At 46.2% G+C, this 27280-nt stretch overlaps 1 protein-coding gene across 1 annotated transcript in view; it reads left to right on the top strand.

Annotated features, from left to right (window-relative positions):
* LOC144732353 (phosphorylase b kinase regulatory subunit beta-like) overlaps positions 1–27280 on the top strand; it is a 140260-nt gene that overhangs the window by 9916 nt on the left and 103064 nt on the right. Inside the window, exons 2-4 of the mRNA XM_078613832.1 lie at positions 11559–11648; positions 18529–18667; positions 21483–21582. Of these exons, the coding sequence (XP_078469958.1) occupies positions 11559–11648; positions 18529–18667; positions 21483–21582 (329 nt within the window). The remainder of the gene's footprint in view (positions 1–11558; positions 11649–18528; positions 18668–21482; positions 21583–27280) is intronic.

Here is a 27280-nt window from a genome sequence, read left to right as displayed (position 1 = left end):
ATGTAGCTAAGAGACAACCACTACATGTCTAAATGTGGCTAAGAGACACTCACTACATGTCTAGATGTGGCTAAGAGACTATCACTACATGTCTAGATGTAGCTAAGAGACACTCACTACATGTCTAGATGTAGCTAAGAGACACCCACTCCATGTCTAGATGTGGCTAAGAGGCACTCACTACATGTCTAGATGTAGCTAAGAGACACTAACTACATGTCTAGATGTAGCTAAGAGACACACACATGTCTGGATGTAGCTAAGAGACACTCACTACATGTCTAGATGTGGCTAAGAGGCACTCACTACATGTCTAGATGTAGCTAAGAGACACACACATGTCTAGATGTAGCTAAGAGACACTCACTAAATATCTAGATGTAGCTAAGAGACACACATAACATTGTTTAACTCCTGACCGTCGAATAATTAATAATGCAGTCTAATCGTAGCACTTTCAAGCCAGATAGAGTCACAAATTGTTTATCATTATTCATCAATAACAGGGAGATTGATGAGCCCCAGAGATTGAGAGATGAATAGAGACTGCTCTATACACTACACTATGGAGCCCTGAGAGAAATCACATTTTAAGAATGCATCCAGAATGTTTTAAATATTTTATCCCTAGAAACCTAGCTAAAATACAATTTCTTATCAGGGTCCCAATGGCGTAAGACGCAGCGTCCATTATTCACCCAATCTCCCTGATCTCTCTCTCTTTCTGCTACAAAGAAGCGCCATTACCCAAAACGTCGCTTGTATATTATTTGCGTTATAACGTGGAATAAATCATCGCACTGTGACAAGATCCCCAAGGCTTTCAGCCAGCATTGGATAGATCGTGACTGACGATGATGATTATGATTGTTATGGTGAAGACCAGCGAGTTTAATGGAATGTGTAGATCTTTAATTGATTTCTGAAGTTAATTGTGGGTGGCGGTGGGAGAGTGGTGGCACAGCAATGAGCGCATTGCGATAACACATTCCTGCGGAGGGAGCTGGTAGTAACGTTGGGTTGCTCGGTCAATGGCCAGGGTCAACGGCGGCGTGGTGTATTCCGCAAATATGGCCGACTGTGAGGGCGGGCACAAGCTGGCATGAGTAGGTTAAAGGTTGAGTTTTATAAGGGCACCACGAGGTGACCAGCCCCTCCCCACCCAGCCCCACCCCTCCCACCCCCCACCCAGCCCCACCCTCCCCACCCAGCCCCTCCCCACCCCCCCCCTCCCCACCCAGCCCCTCCCCACCCTCCCCTCTCCACCCAGCCCCACCCCTCCCATTTTTGGATGCACGACGGATGGATGGACACAATAATCCCCTGTGGGCTGGTGGTACCAGGTGGTTCCTACCAGTATTAACTCGATAACCTGAGTTTAAATCCAGGTTTTGGCTAAAATTTGGGGGGGGGGGGGGGTGATAACTGCGCCGATCCTGGTCTTCCTCTCCTCTTCAACAACTCACATTGGCTATTATGGTGAAGTATGTTCAAACACCATGACCATGACCAATACAGCATGTGGTGAATTGACAAAGGGCTTTACTTTGTATGTAAGAATACAGTTTATTACATTTGCATAACCTGGTTTTCTTCATGGGTGGCTCAACTCAGGATCTCAACAAGCATTGGCGCCGTGCTCTGATATAGCGATTATGAACTCTATGAGCCCCCCTTGTAGGCTGTGTTTTGCTGCTAACTCTGGCACGATGTTTGGGGTGCGCAACTTTGACGGCGATTAGACAAGACGGGGTTAATGAAATTAGTTGATCGTGCATCCGCAGAGACGGAGAGATTTACTCAACTCCTGGTGCAGGCCAACTGTCCTTCCATCACTCATTCTTCATTTATCCTTTCACGCATAATTCTCTCTGACAGCCAAAAACGTTGCCCATTATTCTCGGTGCAACGCAACACGATTGTATCTTTAATTAAAACAGTTTCACGAGTCCAAATTCATAAACCTTCAAATTGTACATTTTACAAAAAATATTCAGGAGAGGACAAGGATACGTCCGCCACACCCATGACATGGCCACCATTATTACTATTATTTCTATTTTATCAGATAAGGCCCACCCACCTGTATAGCTCTTTTTCAGAAGCGACTTTGCCACAAATGATAGTTAAATGAAGTGGCTTATGTGGCAATTTCTAGCAACCAAATACGCTAATTCCATGTTTCTAAATTTGAAGGGAAAAACTGGAGGACCCGGAGAAAAATCTATGCAATTACGGGGAGAACATGGAAACTCCAACTATACAGTCGTCAGGGTTGGGGTCGACCACGACCTCCTATATAACAGGCGAGGTAGTTAACATATCGCCACCATGGGGCTCTGCCTGCTGTAATCCAATCAAGATAAATTTACTAACAACACAGGCCTGTGGATTTCATTAAACTTCCTGCACGTCATCACATCATCACCAGCATCATCATCCCGTGCAATGATCCGTCCACTTCTGGATGAACGCCTCCCCAAGCACCCTACACTACTCATGCTCACATATCAGCCAACCACCTGCCAGCTGGTACCTGCACACATGCGGATTTCTGTCGTGGCACTCACTCGTCTGCTTGTTCAGAATGGAATGCGTTCGAGTTTGTACGCACACTGAGGAAATGGAGCGATTAACTCGCTTCATGTGCAGGTGCCAGGTGGATTATCTTACCTCTCTTATCTCCTATTTCCCCTCTATGAATCATGGGTTTGATCTCCCACAAAGCTCATGGCCCACCCTAAACCGCATCCGCAAACCATGGCAGATGCGGATACGTGATGCACAAATGTAAAATAAATAAATAAAACTATCCAGGGTGCGACTGTGGTCAATCAGAACAGACCGTACAACGTTTGACGATGCGATGCACAATCCACAAATATCAAGGAGACATCACAGCGATACACTCCGCTGTTTCTGATTCAGTTATCTGGCTCGAACACCCAAATGTGAAATTGCAGCTGTTGCTCTGCATCTACATCAGCCATACGACAAGAAGATGTCCCATCTCATCCTCTTCGTTCTCAATCTTCTCTCTGTCCCTCCTCCCTGTGCCCAATCCCGTTCTTGGTCCTTCTCCCTCCTTGCACCCCTCCACTACAATCAACTTCCCCTGTACATCAAGCAGTCCTCCTCCTTAACTTAATTATATACCTGTCTTAAAGCCTCACCTCTGGCCTATTGCCCATTCTCTTCCTCTTTCCTCCCGTCGCCTCTCCACTCCTTCCCATCCCTCCCCTACCCTTTCATGACCCCTAAGTACCCCTCTATAGCGGTCACTCATTCCTCAATCCTTGCACGCCCCTGTCATCTAAAGCCTTCCATTCTGTCACAGTTTTGTAATTTATGTCAAGCGCTTTGAGTGAAGGTGCTTTATGAATATAAATAAGATAAGAAATAAGATGATTAATGTAATAATATCGAAGGAACATGAGAGGTGGTGGTAAATTCAACAGTAGATTAAGCATGGCTGATGATAACCATGATTTATTAGCAAAGATGAAAACATACAAAGAGGATTAGCGCAAAACACCCTGTCAGAGTCTAAACGTTGAAATTAAGCAGTGGGGGTGCTAAAGTGTTACATTTAAATGAGAGGTTAATGTTGGCTAAAGGTGAGAGAACCTCTTAGGAACATATAATCAATCTTATGCCAGATGATGGAGTCTGCAGGCTCCAGGCCCTGCTGTTGTAAAGGTATGAATTACCATATTTCCCCCATTGTGAGACGCACCTTTCACTCTATGTTTTAAGCAGGAACCTCCTGAAAACAAGTCATGAGGCTCGGTGAGCCTTTTGTGGGTGAATGTATGCATATAGTGTGCTGGAGATCGTCTGAGATACGCCTGATCTCGTCACATCTCAGAAGCTAAGCTGGAGCCTGGATAGCTTAAGGAAGACCACACGGTCGTTATGGGCTGCTGTGAGGGGCTACAAGGTGGGCAGTGCAGTAACAAGCCATTGTTTTACCAACTAAACGAAACTTTTTATTTTAGCAGGTAAGGCTCACTGAGCTATACAGCTCTTTTTCAGAAGCAATCTGGCAACCAATGAAAGCTCAACAAAGTGGATTATACACTGGTCAACACACTTTTTCTGGCATAAGTTATTCCAACGGTTTTAAGGTAATTTTGGGGTGCTGATTCCAAATCTGGCATCAGTTTTTGTCTATCACATCAGGTTTTTGAGATATCAAATATTGCATTTTCAATAAAAAGAGCAAATTTATGCTCATATACGAATAGCTAAACAGACATCCATACAAGAATAAGATAAGGTACAATATACAATAATAATGAAACAAACATTTAATGAGCCGTAGTACAAAGTTGTGAGAGTGACTGCATATCAATGTGAGTGAATGCATATTACCATGTAAGAATTGAATTGTGAAGATAACAAAAATATGTACATAAAGGTCATTCACTATAGTGATGTTGCATCTGCATAAACGACCTCTTCTTTGACGATCTCCGATTTACATCTTGTCGAATGTCTCTCATCAAGGACCAGCAGTAATCTGCCATCATGTTTGAGTCCCATCGGCCTTGGTAACGTTCTTCCATAACTTTAATGTCTTGATGAAAGCGTTCACCTTGCTCTTCGCTCACGTGACCCATGTTCTCTGGAATCTGGGCCAAATGACTATGTAAGTAGTGAACCTTGATGCTCATTCTACATCCAAGTGCTTGGCAACTCAAGAGCAGCTCCTCTACAATCTCTCGATAGTTGTCCGCTTTCCTGTTACCAAGGAAATTCCGCACCACATCAAAGAATGCATTCCAAGTTCTAGCCTCTGCCGCAGTCATTGTTGTAACAAAGTGTGGATCCCTGATGAGTGTTCTTATTTGAGGGCCATCAAATATTCCTGCCTTTTTCTTCTTGGCACTGAGACTTGAAAAGGTTAAACATATATAGCTGAAGCAGTCTCCAGTGTGATCAAGAGCTTTGACGAATTGCTTCATTAACCCAAGTTTTATGTGCAGTGGGGGAAATACAATTGTATTCCTATCAACCAGAGGCTCATTCTTGATGTTCTTGTCACCAGGCATCAAACTGAGGCTTGGTGGCCAGTTCTTTTTAACCCAGTATTCTAATGTAGCCCTACTGTCCCAGTAGCACAGGAAACAAGGGTATCTGGTGTGACCTCCTTCCTGACCCAGCAGAAAATTAACCATTTTCAAATCAACACAAATTAGCCATCCATGAACATGGTATTCCAATCTATCCAGAACAATATTGATGTTGGCATACTCTTCATTCATTTTTACAGAGTGTCCTATTGGGATTGCACCATATATATTTCTGTTGTGAAGTAACACACATTTCAAACTCCTTTTACTACTGTCAATAAAAAGTCTCCATTCACTTGAATCATATGCGGGCAGTCCCATATTGAGAAGAAGCCCTTCAACATCATTACAATAAACAAGTTGACCATCTGAATGGAAGTACTTTCGCAGTGCTGCTTCTCTGTTAGGATAAAAGGAGACACTAGTGCCAGGTCTGAGTAGTCCTTTCTCTTGCAGCCTGGAAGCCAACAATTCAGCAGACTGCTTTGGCAAATACAAATCTCTTCCAAGATCATTCAATTCAGGCTGACTAAACAGAGACATTTTATCACAATCTGCATCAGATGGCATATATTCTATCTGAGCATAATTATCATCATCTGTAGAAGCAGGTAAACTGAGGGATTCAACATCGATCTCTGGTAGCTCAGTAAATACAGGCACAGGTATTTCCTCACAGTGCTCAACTGGTCGTCTGGCAGATGGGATATCTGGGTATTGTAAGTGTTGTTTGTTTTTATTATTGAAACCTTTTACATTGACAAGGCAGAAGTAGCAGTTATCCAAATGGTTTGTAGGTTCTCTCCAAACCATTGGCACACCAAACTTCAGCTTATCATTATTTCCTTTAGACCATGATCGCAAAGTTTCAACACAGGTTTTACACACTTTGTGAGGAGCCCAATTTTTGTCTTGGTCTCCAAGTCGTACTTTAAAGTAGGCAAGATAAACCTTCTTGACAAAGGTATTGGTGTTGTGCCTTTGATCCTGAAAAGTGAAGCTGCCACAGATGTAGCAGAAGATATCTGGGTCATTACTGCATTTCCTTATTTCGGATGTTGTAGCCATTGTTAGATCACACCCTGCACAAGAAAAATATTAAATAAATGTGGATATCTACATAAAATGATATTATAAACACACTATCCTAAAAATACAGCACCATATTTTAACACTGAAGCAGTCACTGACTCGCAACAACTTACAATCATAAGTGACAGAGTTAATTTCGGGTAAAATCATTGAAAATGGGGTATGCCGATAGCATAAAAATGAGATGTGATAGAGCAAATCTGAGATCAAATTTGGAATCAGCACACTGAAATTAGTCTATAACAGCTGAAAAAGTCCAGGCCAGGAATTGTTTTCTTTTTTTGTTGATCAGTGTTATCATTTGGAAATTTATAGCAGCCAAATACTCTCAAAGCATATTTTTTTAACGTGGAGGGAAAGACCAACACGACCATGGGGAGAGAGACATGCAAACTCCAAATATACAGGCATGGTCAGGGTCTGGATCGACCTCCTTTATACCATACGAGGTAGTTAACATTTCCCCGCTGTATTACACCCACTGCACTATACTCGTCACTGGAACGAGCCCACACTGAAGTATGGTCAACCCCGTGATGGAACACAGTGTGGGATTCGCTCTGGCAGAAATGGATTGGCAAAAAAGCAGTAAATGTTCAAGCTGAATAGAAATGTATTACAATGAATGCATTACTTTATCCTTGACGCCTGCCATGGGAATGTGGAATTTTCTTCACTAGTCAACGTAGTTCCTAAAGAAGCTCCCACGCACGTGGAGACAAAACGCCGGACATTGGGGGTACGACCGGAAAGCACATGGGAGAGCTGGAGAGGAAATGCGCGAAATCCTACGTGGCATGGAGAGAAATCTTCATTGCATGACAGTCAACCCGATATTTTTAATTCTTAGCCCTGTAATACATCCAAATTAAGTGCAAAATCAATTTGAATGATTATATTTTTAGGTGTAGTCATTGGTGGCCAGAGATCACTACACTTGGAGCTACAAACTTTTTTAAGCCATTATTTTTTATTACGAGTGATTGAATTGAATTCGCTTTCAATTAAGCGTAGAGCATTATTTTTCTCTTCTGATAATATATCAGCGCGGAAGCCCTAAATCCTCGTCTTATAGAAGGACCTGCTTTCGTGTATCGATCTGCCTCCCCCCCCATATCACAAGGCTGTATGCCCTCTAGAGATGACCACTGTAAACCACCGAAGGAGCTCTGGAGAATGCTCAATGAATTTCTGCCAGGGTGGTGTGGCTAGGGGAGTGTTTGTGTCTTGCTTGCTAGGGGAAGCGGTAGTGTAGCGGTTAGCGTGCCACGCTGTGAACCCGGCGACCCGAGTTCGATTGCCGCTCACGGCCAACACACCAGTGACAATTATCTGAGCCGGTCCTGGGCCTCCCCTAGGTCGACTCAGCATCAAATGAGTAGCTGGTGCGATATGTAAAACATCGGCACTTAGGGAGACAAAGGCGGTCGGGCGTGGTGCTGGCCACCCGCCCCCCTTATGGTGTGCTGTCCTGGCCTTTATAGGTGATACTTGCCAACAGCACTTGTTCTAATAGTCTGTTAAGGCTTTAGGGGGGATCTTTGTATTTTCTTGTATTGCTTGATGAGTAGTCCACCCACATGTGAATGCCACGTACTTAATGAAGAAGTGTGAACCAGCGTGTATATGTAGGTGTGTTATCTTGCACCTTGCTGAATGCCCAGCCCTTTAAAACACGAGATCGCATCATGGGCGTTGATTTAACGTGGCCGTTTCTGACCTCAACGCGATAGTTTTCAATGATTTGGTAAATACATTATTCAACAAAAGTTTTTCATCGACGGTTTTAGTCGAGCAATTGAGACGTAACCGAACGCACGGTCTAATTTTCAAATGAGACCTGGGCTAAATAAGTATCGTACACTAACATATCTTACAGGTATCACGGATTGTATTTATTTCATTATTACGCCTATTTGGCCAGAACAGGCATAACAATGCCCACTGAGTCTCAGGACTCCTTTTCAGGAGGATCCTGCCAGGTTTTTCACAGTTGCGGGTGATGTTGCTGCTGCTGTGTAAACCCAATTGAAGTAATTTTCAGATCATTTTTCTTTTGGGATGTTTTGGCCAATACCAGTTACGTTGTTTGGGTTTTCTTAGCTTTTCGATAAAACTGGAGATCTCAGAGGAATCCAATTCAAAACAGGGGAAGAACATTCTAACGACATAGAATGGTGCTCAAGTCTAGAATCGAACCCAGATGCTTCTTGTTTTAAGGTACAAGTGTTACCACTGCTGCCACCAATTTCATCTATTAAACCAAACATGTTTTTTATTTTACCAGGTAAGTCTATATAGCATTATTTCCAAAGTGACCTGGCCACAAATGATAGCCCAATGAAGTGGCTTATCATGGAGAAATTCATAGCAGCCAAATACTCTAACCGCATGTTCTCAAATGTAGAGGAAAAAACTGGAGGACCCAGAGAAAAATGTACGTGACCACTGGGAGAAACGTGCAAACTCCTAAAATACACGCATTAGGGTTGGGATAGAACCCACGACCTCCTGTATACGAGGTAAGGTAGTTAACATCTCGCCACCACAGGACTCCAATTGAATAGAGAGGCCATAGAGACAGTGAATGATGAATTTAAGCCAAGTCTGGGAATCAAACTCAGGTGCCTGGCTTCATAGCATAGTGAGTCTATGGTTCTGAAAATAATAATGGCAGCTCTTTTCTCAGTCCACTACTGCTTCAAGGCCTCCCCACGCTGTGTTGTTCACGGGAGCTTTTTGACCATAGTTCACTACGTTTGCTCGGCACGGGTTGGGTGAAGGGGAATCGGCATATAGGAGCGGTTCAGGTATCAATCGGCACTGGTTGCTGGAAATCAAACTCAGATTGTTCTGGGTTCACAGTGAAGTGCGCTAATCGCTCTGCCACCACTCTGTCCCTATTATTAGGGACGCCATGGTGGCGAGATGTAACCTCCCTCTCCTGGTATGTATGAGGTCGTAGATTTAATTCATACCCTGATGCCTGCATATATGGAGTTCACATGTTTTCCCCGTGGTCGTGTGGATATTTCTCCTCCAGTTTTTCCTCCACATTCAGAATTATGCGTTGAGAGCATTTGGCTGCTATAAATTTCAACATTATAAGCCACTTTGTTGAGCTATAATTTGTGGGGAGGTTGCTTCTAAAATAGAGCTATATAGCTCAATGGGCCATACCTGGTAAAATTACATTATGCTGCACTGTGTCTATAAACTCACACGTCTAAAGTTAGATTTCACAAAATAATGTGATATGTATACCTAGTGGACCATACTCTGTGTGTGTATGTCTCTATATCCATCTCGCTATATAACAGAGAAGGAAATTAATCTGCATTTTTTGTGGTTTCACATCTGGGGTGCTCAACAAAATGTGCAGTAACAGTGAAGTCACTGACATGTTTGCCTTTAACCTCAGCAATATTTTTTGTTTGCTGTTTTTTACAAATCTCAAATGACCCTCAACATTACCCGTCTGCACGCCGATCATTGCCTTGCGGCAGTTTGGTGCAGAATACATTCACGAGCTCGTAAAATGTGCACATGGCTCAATTTACACGTGCCCGTGTGTGTGTATGCTGCTTATTCGGTAGTGTAGTGGTTAGCGCGTTGCGGTACGAACCCCCGACCCGATTTCGATTCCCGCTCACGGTCAAGACCAGTGATGATTATCTGAACCAGTCCTGGGCCTCCCCTAGGTCGACTCAACCTCAAATTAGTACCTGGTGTGGTTTGTAAGCATCGGCACTTAGGGACAAAAAAAGGCGGTCGAGCGTGGTGCTGGCCACCCACCCCCTTGTATGCCATGCCGGCCTTAAGCACTTGCTCCTACAGTCTGTTAAGGTTATACGGGGGGATCTTTGTCTTGTTGTACCTACGAATATATTGTTGCAGTTTCAACGTCGCATAACCACAGGCTGGGGACAGAGATGTATGCAGATTTCTTACAAGGTCAGATATGTGAACGTCTATAGAAAATGACAGTTACAATAGGTGAACGGACACACATTTTCACAAACTGCCTTAAACATGGTACAGTAGTGATCGACTGCCACTCTCGGAATGCACTCGGTCTGACATGAATTCTGGGTGCGCTGTGTGAACACACTGATGATAACAACTGGTGAGAGATGAGAGACGAAGCTAACTACCGAGTGGAGATGGAGGGAAGGGACGGGAGGCAGAGGAAGACAGCAGAAGACATGGTAGCAGTGAAACGGGACCGCAGAGTTTGGAGGCCCTGACTGGGCCAGGAGCTGTTGAACCTCATGGCGGGACCCCGGGGTCCCAGAAGCCCCAGGGTCTCGTATAAAATGCGTTGCGACATAATTTTATGTCTGTTGAAGGCCAACGATATGGCAATCTAATCCTCTCGACGAGCTCTACACGATGTGATAACACTGGTCAACACACTTTTTCTGGCACAAGGTATTCCAACGGTTGTAAGGTAATTTAGGGGTGCTGATTCCAAATCTGGCATCAGTTTTTGTCTATCACATCAGGTTTTTGAGATATCAAATATTGCATTTTCAATAAAAACTGCAGAAGAAAAATATTAAATAAATGTGGATATCTACTTAAAATAATATTTTAAACACACTATTAAAACAATACAGCACCAGTTTTTAACACTAAAGCAGTCACTGACTCGCAACAACTTGCAATCATAAGTGACAGAGTTAATTTCAGGTAAAATCAATGAAAATGGGGTATGCCGATAGCATAAAAATGAGATGTGATAGATCAAATCTGAGATCAGATTTGGAATCAGCACACTAAAATTAGTCTAAAACAGCTGCAAAAGTCCAGGCCAGGATTTTTTTTTTGTTGACCAGTGTTATCAAAGTTTTGTTTATGACTATGGCATTCGTCCCCGCTGCGCTTGGACGACATAACAACATAATGATCCGCGCCAGGTGGGTCGCGGCGTTTATGTGCGCGGTGGGACGGAGTCGCCAAAAATAAATAAGTTAATCATGATTCTGACTTCCGTTTATTCGGGACCCCAGTATCCCACCATAAGGTTCAGTTGAGGAAAGGAAGGAATGGAGTGATAATGGGGGGAGGCCATTGTCCAGCATTCGGAAGTTACCATACTGACAACAATAGATTCTTACACAGACCCATAGACTCACACAGAGACCCATAGACACCCAGGAAGACCCGTAGACTCACATAGAGACCCGTAGATACCCATAGACTGACATAGAAGCCGATAAAATCACATTGAGATCCATAGACCCAGACGCTACAGGCTGACAACAACAACAACAAAGGGAACTCGCAGGGTTAGATAAATTACATTGAACTGAATTTATGGGTTGAGCATCCCGGCCACGCACGCACGTGGGATGTTGACGCGTGCTCCTCCGCATGTGTTTGTCCCAGAGTCGGTGTACGACGCTGTCAGAGCCACGGACCGGGAGGAGAAACATGAGAAGAGCCTGTGGGAGTCCCTGGACAAATACTACTGGGAAGGTACAGCACACGCGCGCACACACCGGTGAAACACACACCCTACCAAACAAAAAAGAGACACATAGCCCCCATATAGCTTTAACATACTGTTATGGCAAGTGCCATGAGCGAGCACCTATGAAGGCTGGCATGGCAAACGAGTGGGTGGGTGGCCAGCACCTCGCCCGGCTGCCTCTGTCTCCCGAGTGGCGATATTTATTACACACTACACCAGACACCAGGTACTCATTTGAGTCTGAGTCGAACTTGGGGGGGGGCGAGGCCCAGGACCGGTTCAGATAGTCATCACTGGTGTTGACTGTGAGTGGGAATCGAACCCAGGTCGCCGGGTTTAGGCCCAGGGCCTAAGTTTGATTCCCGGCCACAGTTAACGTGAGTGGCGAGTAGTCAAGCCACTACCGCCCCATCACCCACCACCGCCCCCCACGCAAATTCTTGGCACATTGAGAATGGATTAATATGCACATTCTGTATTATCTTAGTAGCATTTCATAATTGTTTAATTGCCCCATACTTCTGCACCAATTATAATTATATTGTTGCACAAAAGACACACGGTATGGAGAGCGGTGGCACTTGAGTTCAAATCTCAGCAACGGTTAACATCATTGGTGAATGATGTCTGTACCGGTCCTTCCCCTCCCTTCACCAGCCCGCACTCACTATTGTAGTGAAGTATGGTCAAACAACTCCCATGGGTGACACGGCATGGGAGGGAGGCCTTCATCTGGCTACGGATTGACAAAGGGCCCTCTACCTGATTACTTGTTCCGTTTTCATGAATCCACACTTGAGTCCTTCTCTATTGCAGTATATATGTTCTGTATTGATTCTCATTTCTCATTGATCCCTTCAGATGCGCCTCACTTGTATGCCATTCCAAAATGTGATAGAACCCGGGTGATGTTTGTTCTTCTGCACTTGCTTGTTAAATGTGCTATCATCATCATCCCCATTGGCCATGATCTAAGGCCTGTCCACATCATCGCCACCTCTCATGGTATTGCGATGCCATAATCTATCTGGCTTCCGTACACAAGCTGATTTCATTACTCCATTTCCACGAAGGACGGCATCCCAGATGCATTCCATCCTTTGGCTACTACTCCGTCATATGTCCTGACCATCATTCCCTATAATGATGTGTCCTGCCCAAGCCTTACTTTCCATTCCGGTCGATACAATTTCGCTAGCTTCCCTGTGCTCTCTGATCCGTGCGTTCCCCTTTCCATCTCTCACTGTTATTCCCAGCATGCATCTCTCCACGCATCTCTGTGCATATTTCAACTTTTGTTCCATTTTATTTGTCAGTGTACATGTCACAAAATGTTTGCAGTCAATATGTCATAGAAGATAATATGCACTGGCTTAACCAAATTATAAAGATCAGCTATAGCTACACAGTACAAAAAAATCCCATCTGGGAGTCAGCCGATCAGCTACAGCACTTAATTTTCATCATACAGAGTCAAGCCAAGCGGGTAACTGCAAGAATGCACCTTTACCTTTTATAGCACGGCATCCACGCACAGTGTCTGCATCATACTTTTTTTAAGGCACCACGGCAGCGAAATGTTAGCTACCTCGCCAAGTATACATGAGGTCGTGGGTTCGATCCCGAACCTTACACCTGCTGTATATTTGGAGTTTGCATGTTCTCCCTGTGGTCGGGTAGATTTTCTCCGGGTCCTCAAGTTTTTCCCTCCACATTTAGAAACGGGCGTTTAAAGTATTTGGCTTCCCTAAATTTCCACATTATAAGTTAATGCGTTGAGCTATAATTTGTGGCCAGGTCGTTTCTGAAAAGAGCTACATAGCTCAGTGGGCCTTACCTGGTAAAATAAAAAGTTTTTTTTTAGTTTAGAATCACTGGTACTGTGTCCAGCGGGAGACTCGCACAGGGAGCCTTGACAACGAGCCCCCGGCAGAAATCTGGGTAAACTACTCACCCCTCCGCATCCTCCTCCGTGATCTCTAAATGACCGAGTTACTGGGGGTTCAGAGAGAGAGGGAGAAATGAAGGGGGGGGGGGAAATAGACAAATCGATGGTTGTCTCATGCGCTTAAAATGCGGCCATAACTCAAGCATGTGTGCCTGACAAGGCTGCCCGCTCTGATCATTCTTCTCATCGTTCCTTCCGTCACCAGCGGAGGCTTCTTTCCTCCCGCTGCACCATGAGAACACCGCAATGTTTGCCTTTACACATCCGCACCTCCGATTAGCACGGTTGGCTGCATACGGTGCGAAAGAAGTTCAACGCACACACATACATTTGCATGATCGCCGGGGCTTCAGTTCTCTCGATATTTTTCTGGAACGCTGCTCGGCTGGCTTGCACTGGTGGTCATTAGAATTAAGGCATTGCTACTAGAGTAGAAGGTATACCTATCCATAGCAATCCATATCCTGTATTTAAGTAGCCTCTGTTTATATACTGTCCTTAAGGGCATCTGGCAATTTGAAGCACCATTTAACATATTTTGCATACCACCACAAAGACAAAGACCCCCGATAGCCTAAACAGACTTGGGGCAAGTGCTGTTAGCGTGCACCTATGAAGGCCGGCACGGTACTCGAGCGGGTGGGTGGCAAGCACTGCGCCCAGATGCCTTTGTCTCCCTAGTGCTAATATTTACACATTGCATCAGGTACACATTTGAGGCTGAGTCGACCTAGAGGAGGCATAGGACTTGTTCAGATATTCACCACTGCTATTGGTTGTGAGCGGGAATCGAACTTGGGCTGCTAGGTTCGTTTGCGCAGCGCGCTAACCACTGTGCCACCACCGAACCCACAAGCACACACACCACCGCAGTCATGCACCACCACACGCCCCACCATACACACCACCGTACACACCAACACACGCACCACCACAGAGGATACAACGAGGTGAGGTGGATGTGCCTTGCCAAGATAATTCCCGGAACAGTGTTGTGGACTATTGTGGCTGAAATTAACCACTTGTGCGAGGAATATAATGGGCCTACTGCATAATGCCCCCCCCCCCTTATTCTTAGTGTAATGACAGTAGAGCTTGCATGTGCTGTGAGCACTAGTGGCTACGGGAGGTAATGACAGGGGAGTCAGCCTACAGTGCGAATCCACTAGTGGCCACGGGAGGTAATGACAGGGCTATCAGTTGTGAGTGTGAAGGTACTGGTGGCTACGGGAGGTAATGACAGGGGTATCAGTTGTGAGTGCGAAGGGACTGGTGGCTACGGGAATAATTGAGAAGGGAGCGTGATTAGGTGACGGAAGAGGATGGTAGAGTCTGCCGGTGGAGCAAGCGTCCAGAGTCAGCGAGAATGATCGAGAAGGGGGGCGTGGCCTTGGTTGGTATATAAGGGAGATGCGCGGGAGACTCGGGGCTGTTGCAGTGGAGTCTCCGCCGATGTCAAGTGAACGTGTTTTCAATAAAGTGCCATCTCAAGAGAAGTGTGTCAAGACGTGATTACCTTAGCGTAGGGCCTGGGGCCTGGGCCCATCTGGTCCGTGGCCCCCATTGAAATTGCACTGCCTGCATGAGGAAGGAATTGCAGGGCAGCACCTTTAGCTCTTGTAAAATGGCATCATCATCACGCTCATGCCTCTCAGGTCATAGCGGTCCCTATGAGCCGCCACCAGGCAATCCTATCCTGTGCTCGCTGCCACCCTGAATGCCAGCCAAGGCCATGGTGTTGAAGAATGGCCTCAATCGTGTGTGTCCACATCAGCCGTGGTCAGCCCCGGGGGTACCTCCAGTCCCACGGTGGTCCATCGATGATCATGCGCAGGGCTCTGGCATGATCTGTTGATGCGTCTGGCTGGGCAATGTGTCCGAAGAGCCTGACCATTTCATGCGGCGCAATATAATTTTGTCTAATTTCCTGCAAGTAATTTGTGCTTCAATGTGTAATGGGTTCAATTGAGGCGCACACTGGAACTGGAGGCAACACGGTTTATTAATATTCTTGGTTCTTTTGGTAATTAACTAAAACAACTCTTAACATCAACAGGATAGCTACATAGGGTGGTGACCACCGCTCCTAACTTCGATAACACACGGGGGATACTATATTACCAGACCAGGACAGCTCAACACGCTGCCTGGTGCACGAGCGGAGACCGGAGACCGGAGACCGAGGACCGTGGACTGCGGCTTCATTCCCAGAGTCGAACAGCCCAGATCCCTCTCGGGACTTGGCTTATAACTGCTGCGGCGTGGCCGGCTTCGCCCTTGCCCACGCCCCCTTCCAGATCCTTCAGGAAGGCCCGGGTCCCTCATCACGTGACCCTCGCACCCCCATCTGGGGGTCCCCTGGCCCCCCTCGTCCGGTCACGTGCCTTCTCGGGTTCACCCAGGGTATCACGCCCTGACGCGACCTCAGTGACACCCGGACCCTGCCCGCTAGTGAGTCATGCCGTGCCATGCTCACGCTGGTGCCATAGAGAGGCACCCCACATACAGTACCCGTCATCGCTTGGTACTGTCGCAACATAGTAGTGACATAATTTATGTCACTGCAAATGTTATTAGTAGAATTAGAAGACGTTTCTCGAACGCTTCAATTATGGCTATGAAGGCATAAATACAAATTGAGGAAATGCGAACCACATCGGATTTGCCCAAGACGTAGTTGTTGTAACACATGGCAATGGAAATGAAAGGTAGGAAGTAATAGGAGAAGTTAATAAAGGAGGCTGCAAAGTGGGGCTCAAGATCAATACGAGCAAAACAAAAGTCTTGCACGGAAAGTTCGCCAAACGATTGGAGATTATCCGGACGAGGGGCACAACTGAAAAAAACTCCAATGGGAGTGTGTGCTCACACTCAGGGCCCGATTTACCCCCAAGCGAATGAGGCAAATATTTTGTAGGCTTTCCTTTAGGCCCTCCGTGCCACGTCAGAGTAACAGCTGAGCAACAGTAGTGCGCCCATAGGAATTGTTTTTGTCTTTGAATTATGATGATGTCATTCGTTTACTTTGCCACAAATAAATTGAGGAACAACAATTGTTATTGGTTTGAAGAAATTAGTCTAGTAAGTAATTTATGTTTGATGAATTTGCCTTGGGTTGAATCCATTCGTTCATTTTACATTGGTAAATGAACGGGTTTGATGACTCCATAATTTGTTTTGTAATATGTAATACAGTACATACTTAGGCATTTCCCTCCAGTCAGCCTTAGGTACCTCATAATCTTAATCTGGCCCTGTTTACATCCCCTCATCACAACAACATCGGATGCAGCATTTCCCACGCCTTTTTGGTCTTGGGGTTGTTTAACCAAGTTGAGGGTCGCAAAATGAGGACAATTATTGAAGGTGGCACTGAGAATGAAAATATGAACTAAAAATGTGGATGAGAGTGGGTTGGAATTATTTTGTAAAACCGAACTTAGTAATGGAAGTGAACGTCCCAATATGCCTAAAGAATAACGTTTGTAATCATTGCATATAGCAACAACAACCGCCATTTGCCACTAAGTGGCGGTGATGTCACCACGACGCTTGTGCCAGGCTATGTGCACCTTGAGGCCACGTGAAGTGTCGAACGCCCTCTGGCAGGAGGTCACCGGCAGACCCAGGTACCACGGGTCGACTGACTGAGATGACTGGCTGATTCACCACCTGTGCCACCAACTGTGCCAACTTGCTGTGCTTTAGCCACCCGGCGCTCCGCTCGTTGTTATGAGCGTCGCTCTTCCCCCCTCCGTTGTTGTTGGAGGGTGACTGCCTCCAACTGCCCAGTAGCGTCCTTCACGAGCTACCAGTAATCGGCAAGTCCACTCAGCTCCATATCCTCCTGTACCACATCACTCCATCGCTTCTCTAGCCCGTGCTGCGCCCGTTTAGCCCCCTCGATCCGACCGAACAAAAGCTGTTTAGGCATGCGGTGGCTGGGCATGCGGGCTACATGACCCAGCCAACGCAACCTTGCCTGCCGGAGGAGCTCACCGATGGGACTTTGCCCAGAGCTTTCAAGGATTTGTGAGCTCCTCACACAATCCAGCCTGGTTAAACCCAGGATGGATCGTAGGCAGGCCAGCCTAAATGTTTCTCACCGGCGAAGATGTTCCATTAGGGAAGTCCACGTTTTGCAAGCATAGAGAAGGGAGGGAATGACCGTGGCCGAGACGACCTGAAGCTTCGTGCGGAGCGACAGGCCAGGTAGCTTCCACACAGTGTTACGCAACCGATGAAAAGATAATGCCGCTAGACTGATTCGGACTGAGACCTCTACTGTCAAACTGGAGCCGGTCATGAGCACACTGCCCAGCTATGGGAAATTCTCCACTCTCTCCACAACTGCCCCATCACCAATTGGGAGTTGTGGGGGTGGAGTGTCCGATGGTACAAAATACCCTGGCAGGTGCTTAGTTTTGGTAGCGCTGATGGTAAGACCCCATCTCTTAGTGGCAAGCTCCATGTTTAGCAGCAGCGCCTCCAACTCCTGCTCTGAGTGAGCAGCGATTACCAGATCATCGGTATACATGACATGGTTGAGCAACAGGGAGCCATCCCTTGACCACACCCGGGCATCGATCATCGATTACCCCCATTTGCATATAACACATACAATAACACCTGCAATATACTCCTCTAGTCCTTGTTTGGGGATGGGTCCTGGTCCAATGACTTCTTGGCTTTGCAGACCAATGTTTTCAGGCAGAATTTATTTGTGGACAGGTAGTCAGCAGCATATATATATTGCAACGAGAATTGGAGAGTGATTGCTAACAAGCCATGTACCCAGGCTTTAAAGGGATAATGATGCTGATGACAATTTGTTTAAGCAAGAATATTCTAGATCGGTTTTGACTTTCTGGGTTTTCATCAGCATGACTTGTTGTTGGGTTAATTCATCAGCTCATCCATGTTATTTTTCTCCGCAGTGAGATTCACCCTCCTGGATCACCAGAGCCCAACCACGGGACTCTTTCCCGCCAAATCTCAAAGCGTGAGCAACGCCGCCAAGGTCCGTGACAGCCTCTACTGCGCCGCTGCCGTCTGGGCCCTGAGCCTGGCCTACAGGTGAGACGCACGGCGGCGTGCTTGTCTAGTGTGCGGGCTGTGCACCTGGCCTACAGGTGAGGCGCACAGAAGGGACAGATGGAGATTAGTCCGTGCTTTGTTGTACCATCTTCTCCTGGGTGAGCCTCGACGCCCATGGGAAGGGAGTTTCGCGACATTAGTTGCGGCGATGATCCACCAACCCTCGCTGCTGCCTCCACAGCGCTGGTTCACAGGCAGCCACGTGCAGCGTAGCCACCACCACCACGCTAGCTTTTTTCCCTCTGACGCTCATGTCTCAGTGTTTTGTAGATAATCTTGAGATGCAGTTGTATTTATATAATATATACATCCAAATTGGACGACAGTATATTGCTCATGAGGCTGTTTAGAATGTTGTGGTGATCTTATAACAGCACGGGAATGGGCCGAGAATGGTTTTAAATGATGGGCTTGCAACCCAAACGTCGCCGGTTCCATCTCACGGCACAGCAGTTGGATTCAACGGGCAGGTTACTTAGCCCCCCCTGGCCATCTTTGTCCACCCAGCACAGTGAATCGTCGACAGGTTTGCGTGTGGTCGGGGTAAAATGTGGGTACTCCCACCTTCTCCAAGACGTCTGGCCTGTGCTGAAAGAGTAGACCAAAATACCCTCTCGAGAGGGCTCTATAGAGCTCCCCCCAGTGGAGGCCCTTCTGTCAGCAGTGACGTGATCAGACAATTGCAGGGCTGCACCTGTACCTTTTACTGGGTGGGTAACAATTTGCCTCTCTTGCAGTGTCGATGAATTGTCACAATTCTTCGGGTCAAGATTTAGTTCAAACATCACATCTATTGTTGGACATTGTGGTGACTGTATAGAGGCTTTGGGGTCTACATTAAACCTATTACACACCAGATATCATCATCAGCAGCAGCAGCCCTGATCTTTCCACTGCTGGATGAAGGCCTCCCTAAGCCAATTCATCATTACACACCTGTAAAGTGTAGTTTGGAGTGCTCGTGGAAACAAAGGGGGCCACAGTGTACTTCTGCAGGAACTTCTGATGTTTTTTACATATGTCGTTTGACACAAAGTGAGTGCTTTTTGCCGAGTTGAAGACTGGGTGGCACGGGGTCCCTGGACAGCTCCTTTCGGCGGAGCAATGCTGCAAGGCCGCTTTTGTATGCAAACAAAATTCCAGCAAATGCATCAAGAGGTGTGTCAAATCACTGTGACGAATGTTTCAGCATTGGGCAGATTTACAAGTACCCACCATGATTAGGCCAGGTTTTTCAGGATGTGATGAAGGTTATGGTCTCATTTGTCACCAATGACTGCACACACACCAAACAACTCATCATAGACGTTAAACCATTAATTTATTTTAGCCTGCAAGCTCTTACAGATACAAATGCATGAATATTTAATTGACGAGCAATCTTGGACGTAAATGAATAAACGCTTGATAATTATAATTTACTGCCCTTGGATGAAAGCATACCCACGCCTTGCGGGCCATGGGGCGTATTTGACCATACTTCACCACGCCGGTCAGTGCGGATTGGTGTAGTTTTGGCCAAGTTCGGATTTCACTCGCCGCTCGTCTTAGCCATGGCCTGGAATCAATCGTAAGTTGCCAGGTTCATAGCACAGAAGGTTAGTGCTGGATACAGTCACAGTTGCAAATGTGATTTGCAACTTTGATCCATTACCTGTGTATTATCGATAGTTCAATGTTAATGTGCCATTGTATTGAGTGAGGGACTACTGCTGTGTGGTATGGCTGTGAGGAACGCGCCCATGCATGCATGTGTGTGTGCGTGTGTGCGTGTGGGTGCGTGTGTGTGTGTGTACATGTGGAACAATCCTCACAGCCACTTGTATCAATTTGTACGGGATGTTCCACTTTAAACTGCGCCAATTATCTTTTCGGGGAATCCCAGGGAGTCGGGATAAAATCTAGGAAATCAGGATAACCGTGTCACCTGGCCCAGCGTCTTCAACAGGTGCCATGCCATAACAGGAACGACCAATAAGATGTACATAGGATGGTAATCATTACGAATTAATTAGTAAAAAAAAATTCTAATTTATATAATTTACATTGTGCCAGTGTAGAACATTATAGGCTTCATTCATTGATAAATTAGACATATAATTAATATATTATTTATTAATAATTAGTGACTTTTTTCTCTCTTTTGCACTCCTCTCGTCATTGTATTGTTTGCTGTTGTAACGTACTGATCGGATTCCTCGTTGGATTCCTCCAGTCTAAATAAAGATTCTGATTCCAAATCCACTGCTGGATGAGGTTGCTCACACACCATGTGAGTCGCCAGGGATATCTCAACGTACTTCACCCTACCGGTCAGTGGAGCTTAATGAAGGTGGGAAGCATAGATATGGGAGCACAGAAGTACACTACAACAATGGATTTTGCTGCGCTGCCATCTGCTGCCCCCCACTTAGCCCTACAGCCTATAGCAACAAGGCGTGCACGTTACTCACTGATCCGTATAAGGACTGTCCATGCTCAACCCCTGCTTAGCGTTCAGAGATCTCACGGGATCGGGCGGATTGCGTTCTTAGTGATTCGGTCACACGCGGCTCTAGCGGGAAGAACAAACCGCTTCCATCTCTGGCCAAGACTCACAAGAGCACCACAGTGGTGTGGTTCGCGATGACATGACGACGATGACACAACAGATATGACATGATGATGACACAACGATAACACAACAACAATTGCCACGACGAAGATAACACGACGACGATGACAGGGTGATGACACGACGGCAACGATGAGACGAGTGCTGACAATGGAACGTGGTCCGTGCCTCTCCTTTCAGACGCAGCGACGATGATAAGGGGAGGATTCACGAGCTGGAGCACAGTGCCGTCAAGTGCCTCCGTGGCATTCTCTACTGCTACATGCGCCAGTCGCTCAAGGTCAGTGCCTTCGCCTTGCGCACATTATTCAAGTTGTTCCATCCCCAAGCGAGATCGTGTTGCTACTGGTGGTGGTGGCCCGTGATGGTGGTGATGGAGGACTCTGTGTATTAACCCTTTCCCGTTCCGAGACGACTGCAATTTGCAGAGTGGATGTCCCGTACACCGCTGAATCTCGGATCGCGCAAGCGGTCAGCGTTAATTTTATTTGGAAAGGCGTAGTAGCACCACTGTTTCTAAAGACATTGTACTCACCACAGAGAACTGAAGCGACACGACCTCATTCCGTGATATCTGGCGCCAAATTGTGCCACACATCTTCCCGCATGGCTTTGTGGGAGCCTCGGTACCGACAAAGTTATTTTATTTAAGTTTTTCTTTTGGTTCCATTCCAAGATGTACAGGTACATCATCAGAATGGAATCGGAAGAAAAATGGAACGGGAAAGGGTTAACAGATCTCTCAAGCCAGGAAAGGAGAATGCATGACCACTGCCTTAGTGGGGCACCATGAGATTGGCTCATAGCTGCGTGAGAGTTGATTGAGCAGTGTCCAGATAGGGAGGGTTGGAAGCTAATGTGGTGTCATAGGTCTCCCAAACCCGACCTTCAGACGTGTAACATCCGATAGATTGTAATGTTACTAACGTTCGTAAGGTATTGCCAGGGGCTTAATTTCTCACTGCAAAATGTCCTGGTCGCTGGTAGACCAGAGTAGGCGCGTGGACCAGTAGCCACGACCACAGTGAGAGGTACACTGGATGTGGTGTGTTGGGGTACAAAAGTATTTACCGGGACACTGGCCCGGACAAACCTGGCGGATATTTAAGTCTTAGGTGTGACTTTGCAAGGACTATGGTGAGACATCTGGCCTGAGAGAGGATTCCATTTTGTGTGAGATTTGCCTGTGGTGTCAAAGGTCGAAACTTTAGGAAATGCTTGTGTTGTCTAAATTACAGGGGGGTTGTGAGAAGTGACTAGAAATAGTGCTTTGCATAGGCCCATGATGCGGAGGATGCCATGAATTTAATGGCAGGATAGGGTTAGCAACTTGAAAGTTCAGTGTAGAATGTGGCAGGAAAGTGGAGGTGATGTAATCAGGAGGAGGTGGGCTCCACGGTGGCGAGATGTTAACTGCTTGGCTTGGTATACAAGAGGTTGTGGGTTCGACCCTGACACCTGTATATTTTTAGTTTGTTCTCCCCGTGGGGGTCTCCCTCGATATTTAGAAACATGCCTTTGGAGAATTTGGCTGGTATAAATTTCCACATGATAAGCCACGTCATTTGGCTATCATTCGTGGCCAGGTCGCTCGCTACAAATGATAGGAATGGTAATTACGATGGGCGGGGGACTTGTGGAATTACTTCTTGTCAGTGAATCTTGGTGCGGTGGCAAATGCCTGTGATCCAGCACTTCGGAGCAGGGTTGGTAGATCACACAGGGATGATTAGTTGCACGAGGCAACTAAATATACAAATCACACTTGCCCCGCATTTGGAGGTACACCAAGTAGGTTGTGTCGGAGAATGGCTATTGGTGAAACACCTCCAAACGACCTCTCATCACACACTAAGAGCCAACGCTTTTCCACCTGCTCTGCCGCTGAGAGTAATGTTTGCATGATTCCAGAATTAAAAAAAAAAATTATTCTGGAATATAGCCAGGTTAAGTGCAGAAACAAATTTGGTGTAATTGTGTTTTTGCACAGTCATCGTTAACTGGCCTGAGACCATTAACTCGCTGTGCTTGAGAACCCGGTTTAATCGTGGGCCACTGCCTAGATTCGAACCTAGGATTTAGCGGTTCCAGCTCAGCGCTCTGATCTCTGAGCCATTTGGCCCCCTACCACCCACAAAAGATGAAAAGTGCAATTGGCCAATCATCTTAATGCTGCAAAGGAGCCCTGACGCTGTCCTGGATATAGCCGACTTGATTAAACATCGGTTCGTATGTATGTATGTTGAACTTCTTTACGTAGACAACCGTGCTAATTGGATGTGCGGAGGAAGGTCAACAACTCAAACAAAACGCAGTTCTCAAGAAATTCATTTTCAATGTAGAAATTTTTTTAATGATTGTAGGGAATCCGACATTGGATGTAATATGGAGATACTGTCTCTCGTCATGGGAATGTGGAATTTCCTATCCGAGTCCATGTCCACCGATGGGGATGAGTGCCACCCTCCTGCTCGTTTGAGCAGGAAGACCCCATGACTCTGTCTCCGCTTGTGTTCTGACTTTCAGGACGCGGCGGGGCAAGTTGCATGATCTCATTAGAGGGCGGCGCCTCCCAACGTGCTGGCTTGTGCCGCCGTCAATCAAAGACCGTGAGACCCATTGAAGATGACAGTCGGTGAACAGCGCGCTGCACGACATTTTCTCATTTCAGGGTTCGTCTCAGTCGTCGAGCAATTTGATCCGTGGCTTCCCAGGGCTGTCGGCTCTCAGCTGCTTCTGCTATCGCATTGCTGTGACGCACGGCGTCACAAAAATCAGGAGTTGGAATTAGAGTGGCAACCTTGTCCTGCTTTTTACAGAGCGGTAATTGCCTTGGGAAGTTTATAAGTATTCTCTCAGTTGCATAATAATAATAATACTACGCCACTGAAGATAATTAATTTGGTATTATGGTGGTGGTACACGCCTGTGATTCAGCGCTGAAGAGGCAGCAGCGAGGTTTGATGGATCACCGCCAAAATATTGCGATGCTCCCTTCCCATGAGCGTTGAGGAGGTACCGTACCCTGGTTTGCCAGGTGATGGCGGTGCCACAGAGTGTGGACTGATACCATCTTTCCCTTTCCTATCAAAATCAGAATATGTATTTATCGTGGAGGAATCCGATGAGCTAAAAGCTCTTTTTCACAGAATAGTTTGCTGCCCCCTCACGCGCGTGGGTTTTCTCCTGATGCGCTCGTGGCCACCAGTGGATAGACCACGGCACGTGAGGATGTGGCCCGTCGCGGAGCCCTGGCGAGGCCCTCCACGCGTGCCCAGCTCCTCCAGGAGGACGTGCTCATAGCGTGATGGAGAAGTGGATCATGTGGAGAGCAAGTCAGCACAGGGGGGTATCCTACGATGCATTGTCAGCGATGCATCGACAGCGATACATCGATGGCGTGCAACTGTGGTCATCCAGAACAGACTGTACACCGTAAAACGATGGAACGCCCGATCCACAAATACGAAGTAGACATAACGGCGCTACATTACTCCGCTGTTCCTGACGCGGTTATCTGGCTTGACCACCTGAATGTGGAATTGCAGTTGTTGCTCTCCATCTACATCATCAGCCATACGAAAGAAGAGGAAGACAGCCCCGACCTGGATTGAGTCGCAATTGGTTTTGGGTTTAGGGTCACGAAACGATCTCGCCAAATCAGCGTCGAAATCCCTTCGCCACCCGACGTGGCCAAACAAATTGAAACCGTCACGTGTAATTAGCGTTTGTATGTAAATATGTTGAACTTCTTTTGCACTGTACGTAGCCAACCACGCTAATTGGAGGTGTGGATGAAGGACAAGAAACTAAAGACAAAAATCAGTTCTTAAAAAAAAGAGATTTCAATCCAGATTTGAAAAGTGCATTGCTCCAGTGGCTTCCTAATATCGAAAAGAAGAGTGTTCCAGATGGCCGCAGAAGTGCATCTGAAAGCGCGCGATGCGGTGACCGTCTTTCTATGTGGCTGTGAGGAATGCGTGTGTGCCGTGTATGCATGTGTGTGTGCGTGTGGGTGCGTGTGTGTGCGTTTGGAACAATCCTCACAGCCACTTGTATCAATTTGTACGGGATGTTCCACTTTAAACTTTGCCAATTATCTTTTCGGGGAAATCCAGGAAGTCGGGATAAAATCTAGGAAGTCAGGATAACCGTGTCACCTGGCCCAGCTTCTTCAACAGGTGCCATGCCATTACAGGAACGACCAATGAGATTTACATAAGATGGTAACCATTACGAATTAATTTCTTCGAATTTATTCTAATTTATATTGTGCCAGTGTGGAAGATTATAGGCTCCATTCATTTTAACTGCTCATAAATATACTCGTTGGAATGGCAGTAGATTCACTCTTCTTACATATTTAGGCTTCAGACTTCACTCTTATTCAATATTTAGGCTTTACTCTTTGGTTCTTTCGGTAAAGTCACGTAGGTATAAAAAATAAAACAAAAAGAGTATGGATTTCTGCAGTCACGGAAGCTTCAAATCAAGATTTAGGCTTTAGTTTTAATTCATGAAGAAGCTCGTTGGTGGTATGCGTGCGTGCGTTTGGATGCGTTTGTTTGTACGCGTGCATGTGCACGCACGCATTGGTGCCCGTGCGTACATGTGTGAGTGTGCGTATGTGCGTGCATGCATGTGCGTGCGTGTGTGTACCCATCAATAAGGCTAAAGCAGTTTCGCTGTCGTTCACTTTGGTGAGGTCACTACTCGGGTGAGGAGGAAGGAGGATGGCGATCGGCCCCGACAAGACGTGACTCGAGCCCTGTAAATAATCACATTTTTCATTTTGACTTCCTCGTCGGGGAATTTAATCTGGCTGAGTCCCATGACACTGGTGATCAAGCATGGTTGATCGGTTCAAATGGGTTCCCTTTGAGATGTTATTTACACAAATTCTCTGCGCATTCATTCCTTCGTGATTGTTGGAAATTTTTGGTCGCAGCCATTGTGAATGGTTGCTATCCGCGTGACGGTGGAGTTTGTACATGGCATGGTTGGCTACGTACGGTGTGAAAGAAGTTTAAAATACATACATACATACATGTACAGCCATCTACTCATGTAAACAACAACAATAATAATAGTTTGCAGCCGTTTGTAAATCCCCTGCTGATTGAAGGCCTACCAATGCCCTATCAGTTGTCGGGGTTGTTTGACAATACTTCACTGCTGCTAAGTGCAGGTTGGTGGAGGGTTCTAATTCAGATAATGCTCTCCACCAGTGTTATCTGTGGCCGGGAATCGCTGTTGAAGTGCAAAGCACGAACTACTGCACCGCAGCTCGGCCCTTCATATGTACACAGCTACATGACTGTAAATAATGTCTCGACCACTATCATTGTGAAGCTTGACATTTCAGATCCAACACTTGTTTTTTTAAAAATCACCCCACGTAAGAAGGGGTGGCCCAGGACTGGCTCAGACATCACTCGCCACTCATGTTGGCTGTGGCCCGGAATCAAATCCAGGTCCGCCGGGTTCATAACACGAACAACACCACCACCGCTGCTCCCTGTATAAATATTCTCTTGAGTCACTCTGTGATGTGTGCCACTTCGTTGAGCTATCATTTGTGGCCATGTTGCTTTTGAAAAGAAGCTAATAGCTTAGTAGGCTTTATCTGGTAAGATAAAAAAAATAGTTTAGCTTTATTTGTATACTTTTTAAGTGATTTGTTTATCCTTTCTATACTTTGCACTCCTATTGTGTTAGTGTATTGTTTGTTGTAACGTTCTGACCCGCCCCTACAGGACATCTGAGAAATAGAGCTTCATAGCTTATCAGATTCCTTCAGGAAAAATACATATTCTGATTCCGAGAAAACAAATATTCTGATGAAGCCCTTTACTTATCCAGAGAAGTCTCACTGAGTCTCAAGGCTCTGTATTCGAGAGGTTTCTACAGTGGAAATATTTGGCCAATCCCATCATCGATGGGAGGAAAGTGGAGTTCGCCGGGGAAGTCCACACAGA

The sequence above is a fragment of the Lampetra planeri genome, chromosome 42, assembly GCF_965212315.1.
Source record: "Lampetra planeri chromosome 42, kcLamPlan1.2.h2, whole genome shotgun sequence".
Lineage (NCBI taxonomy): Eukaryota > Metazoa > Chordata > Hyperoartia > Petromyzontiformes > Petromyzontidae > Lampetra > Lampetra planeri.
The sequence above is the reverse complement of the archived record's forward strand: the minus strand, read 5'-3'. Positions and strand labels throughout refer to the sequence as shown.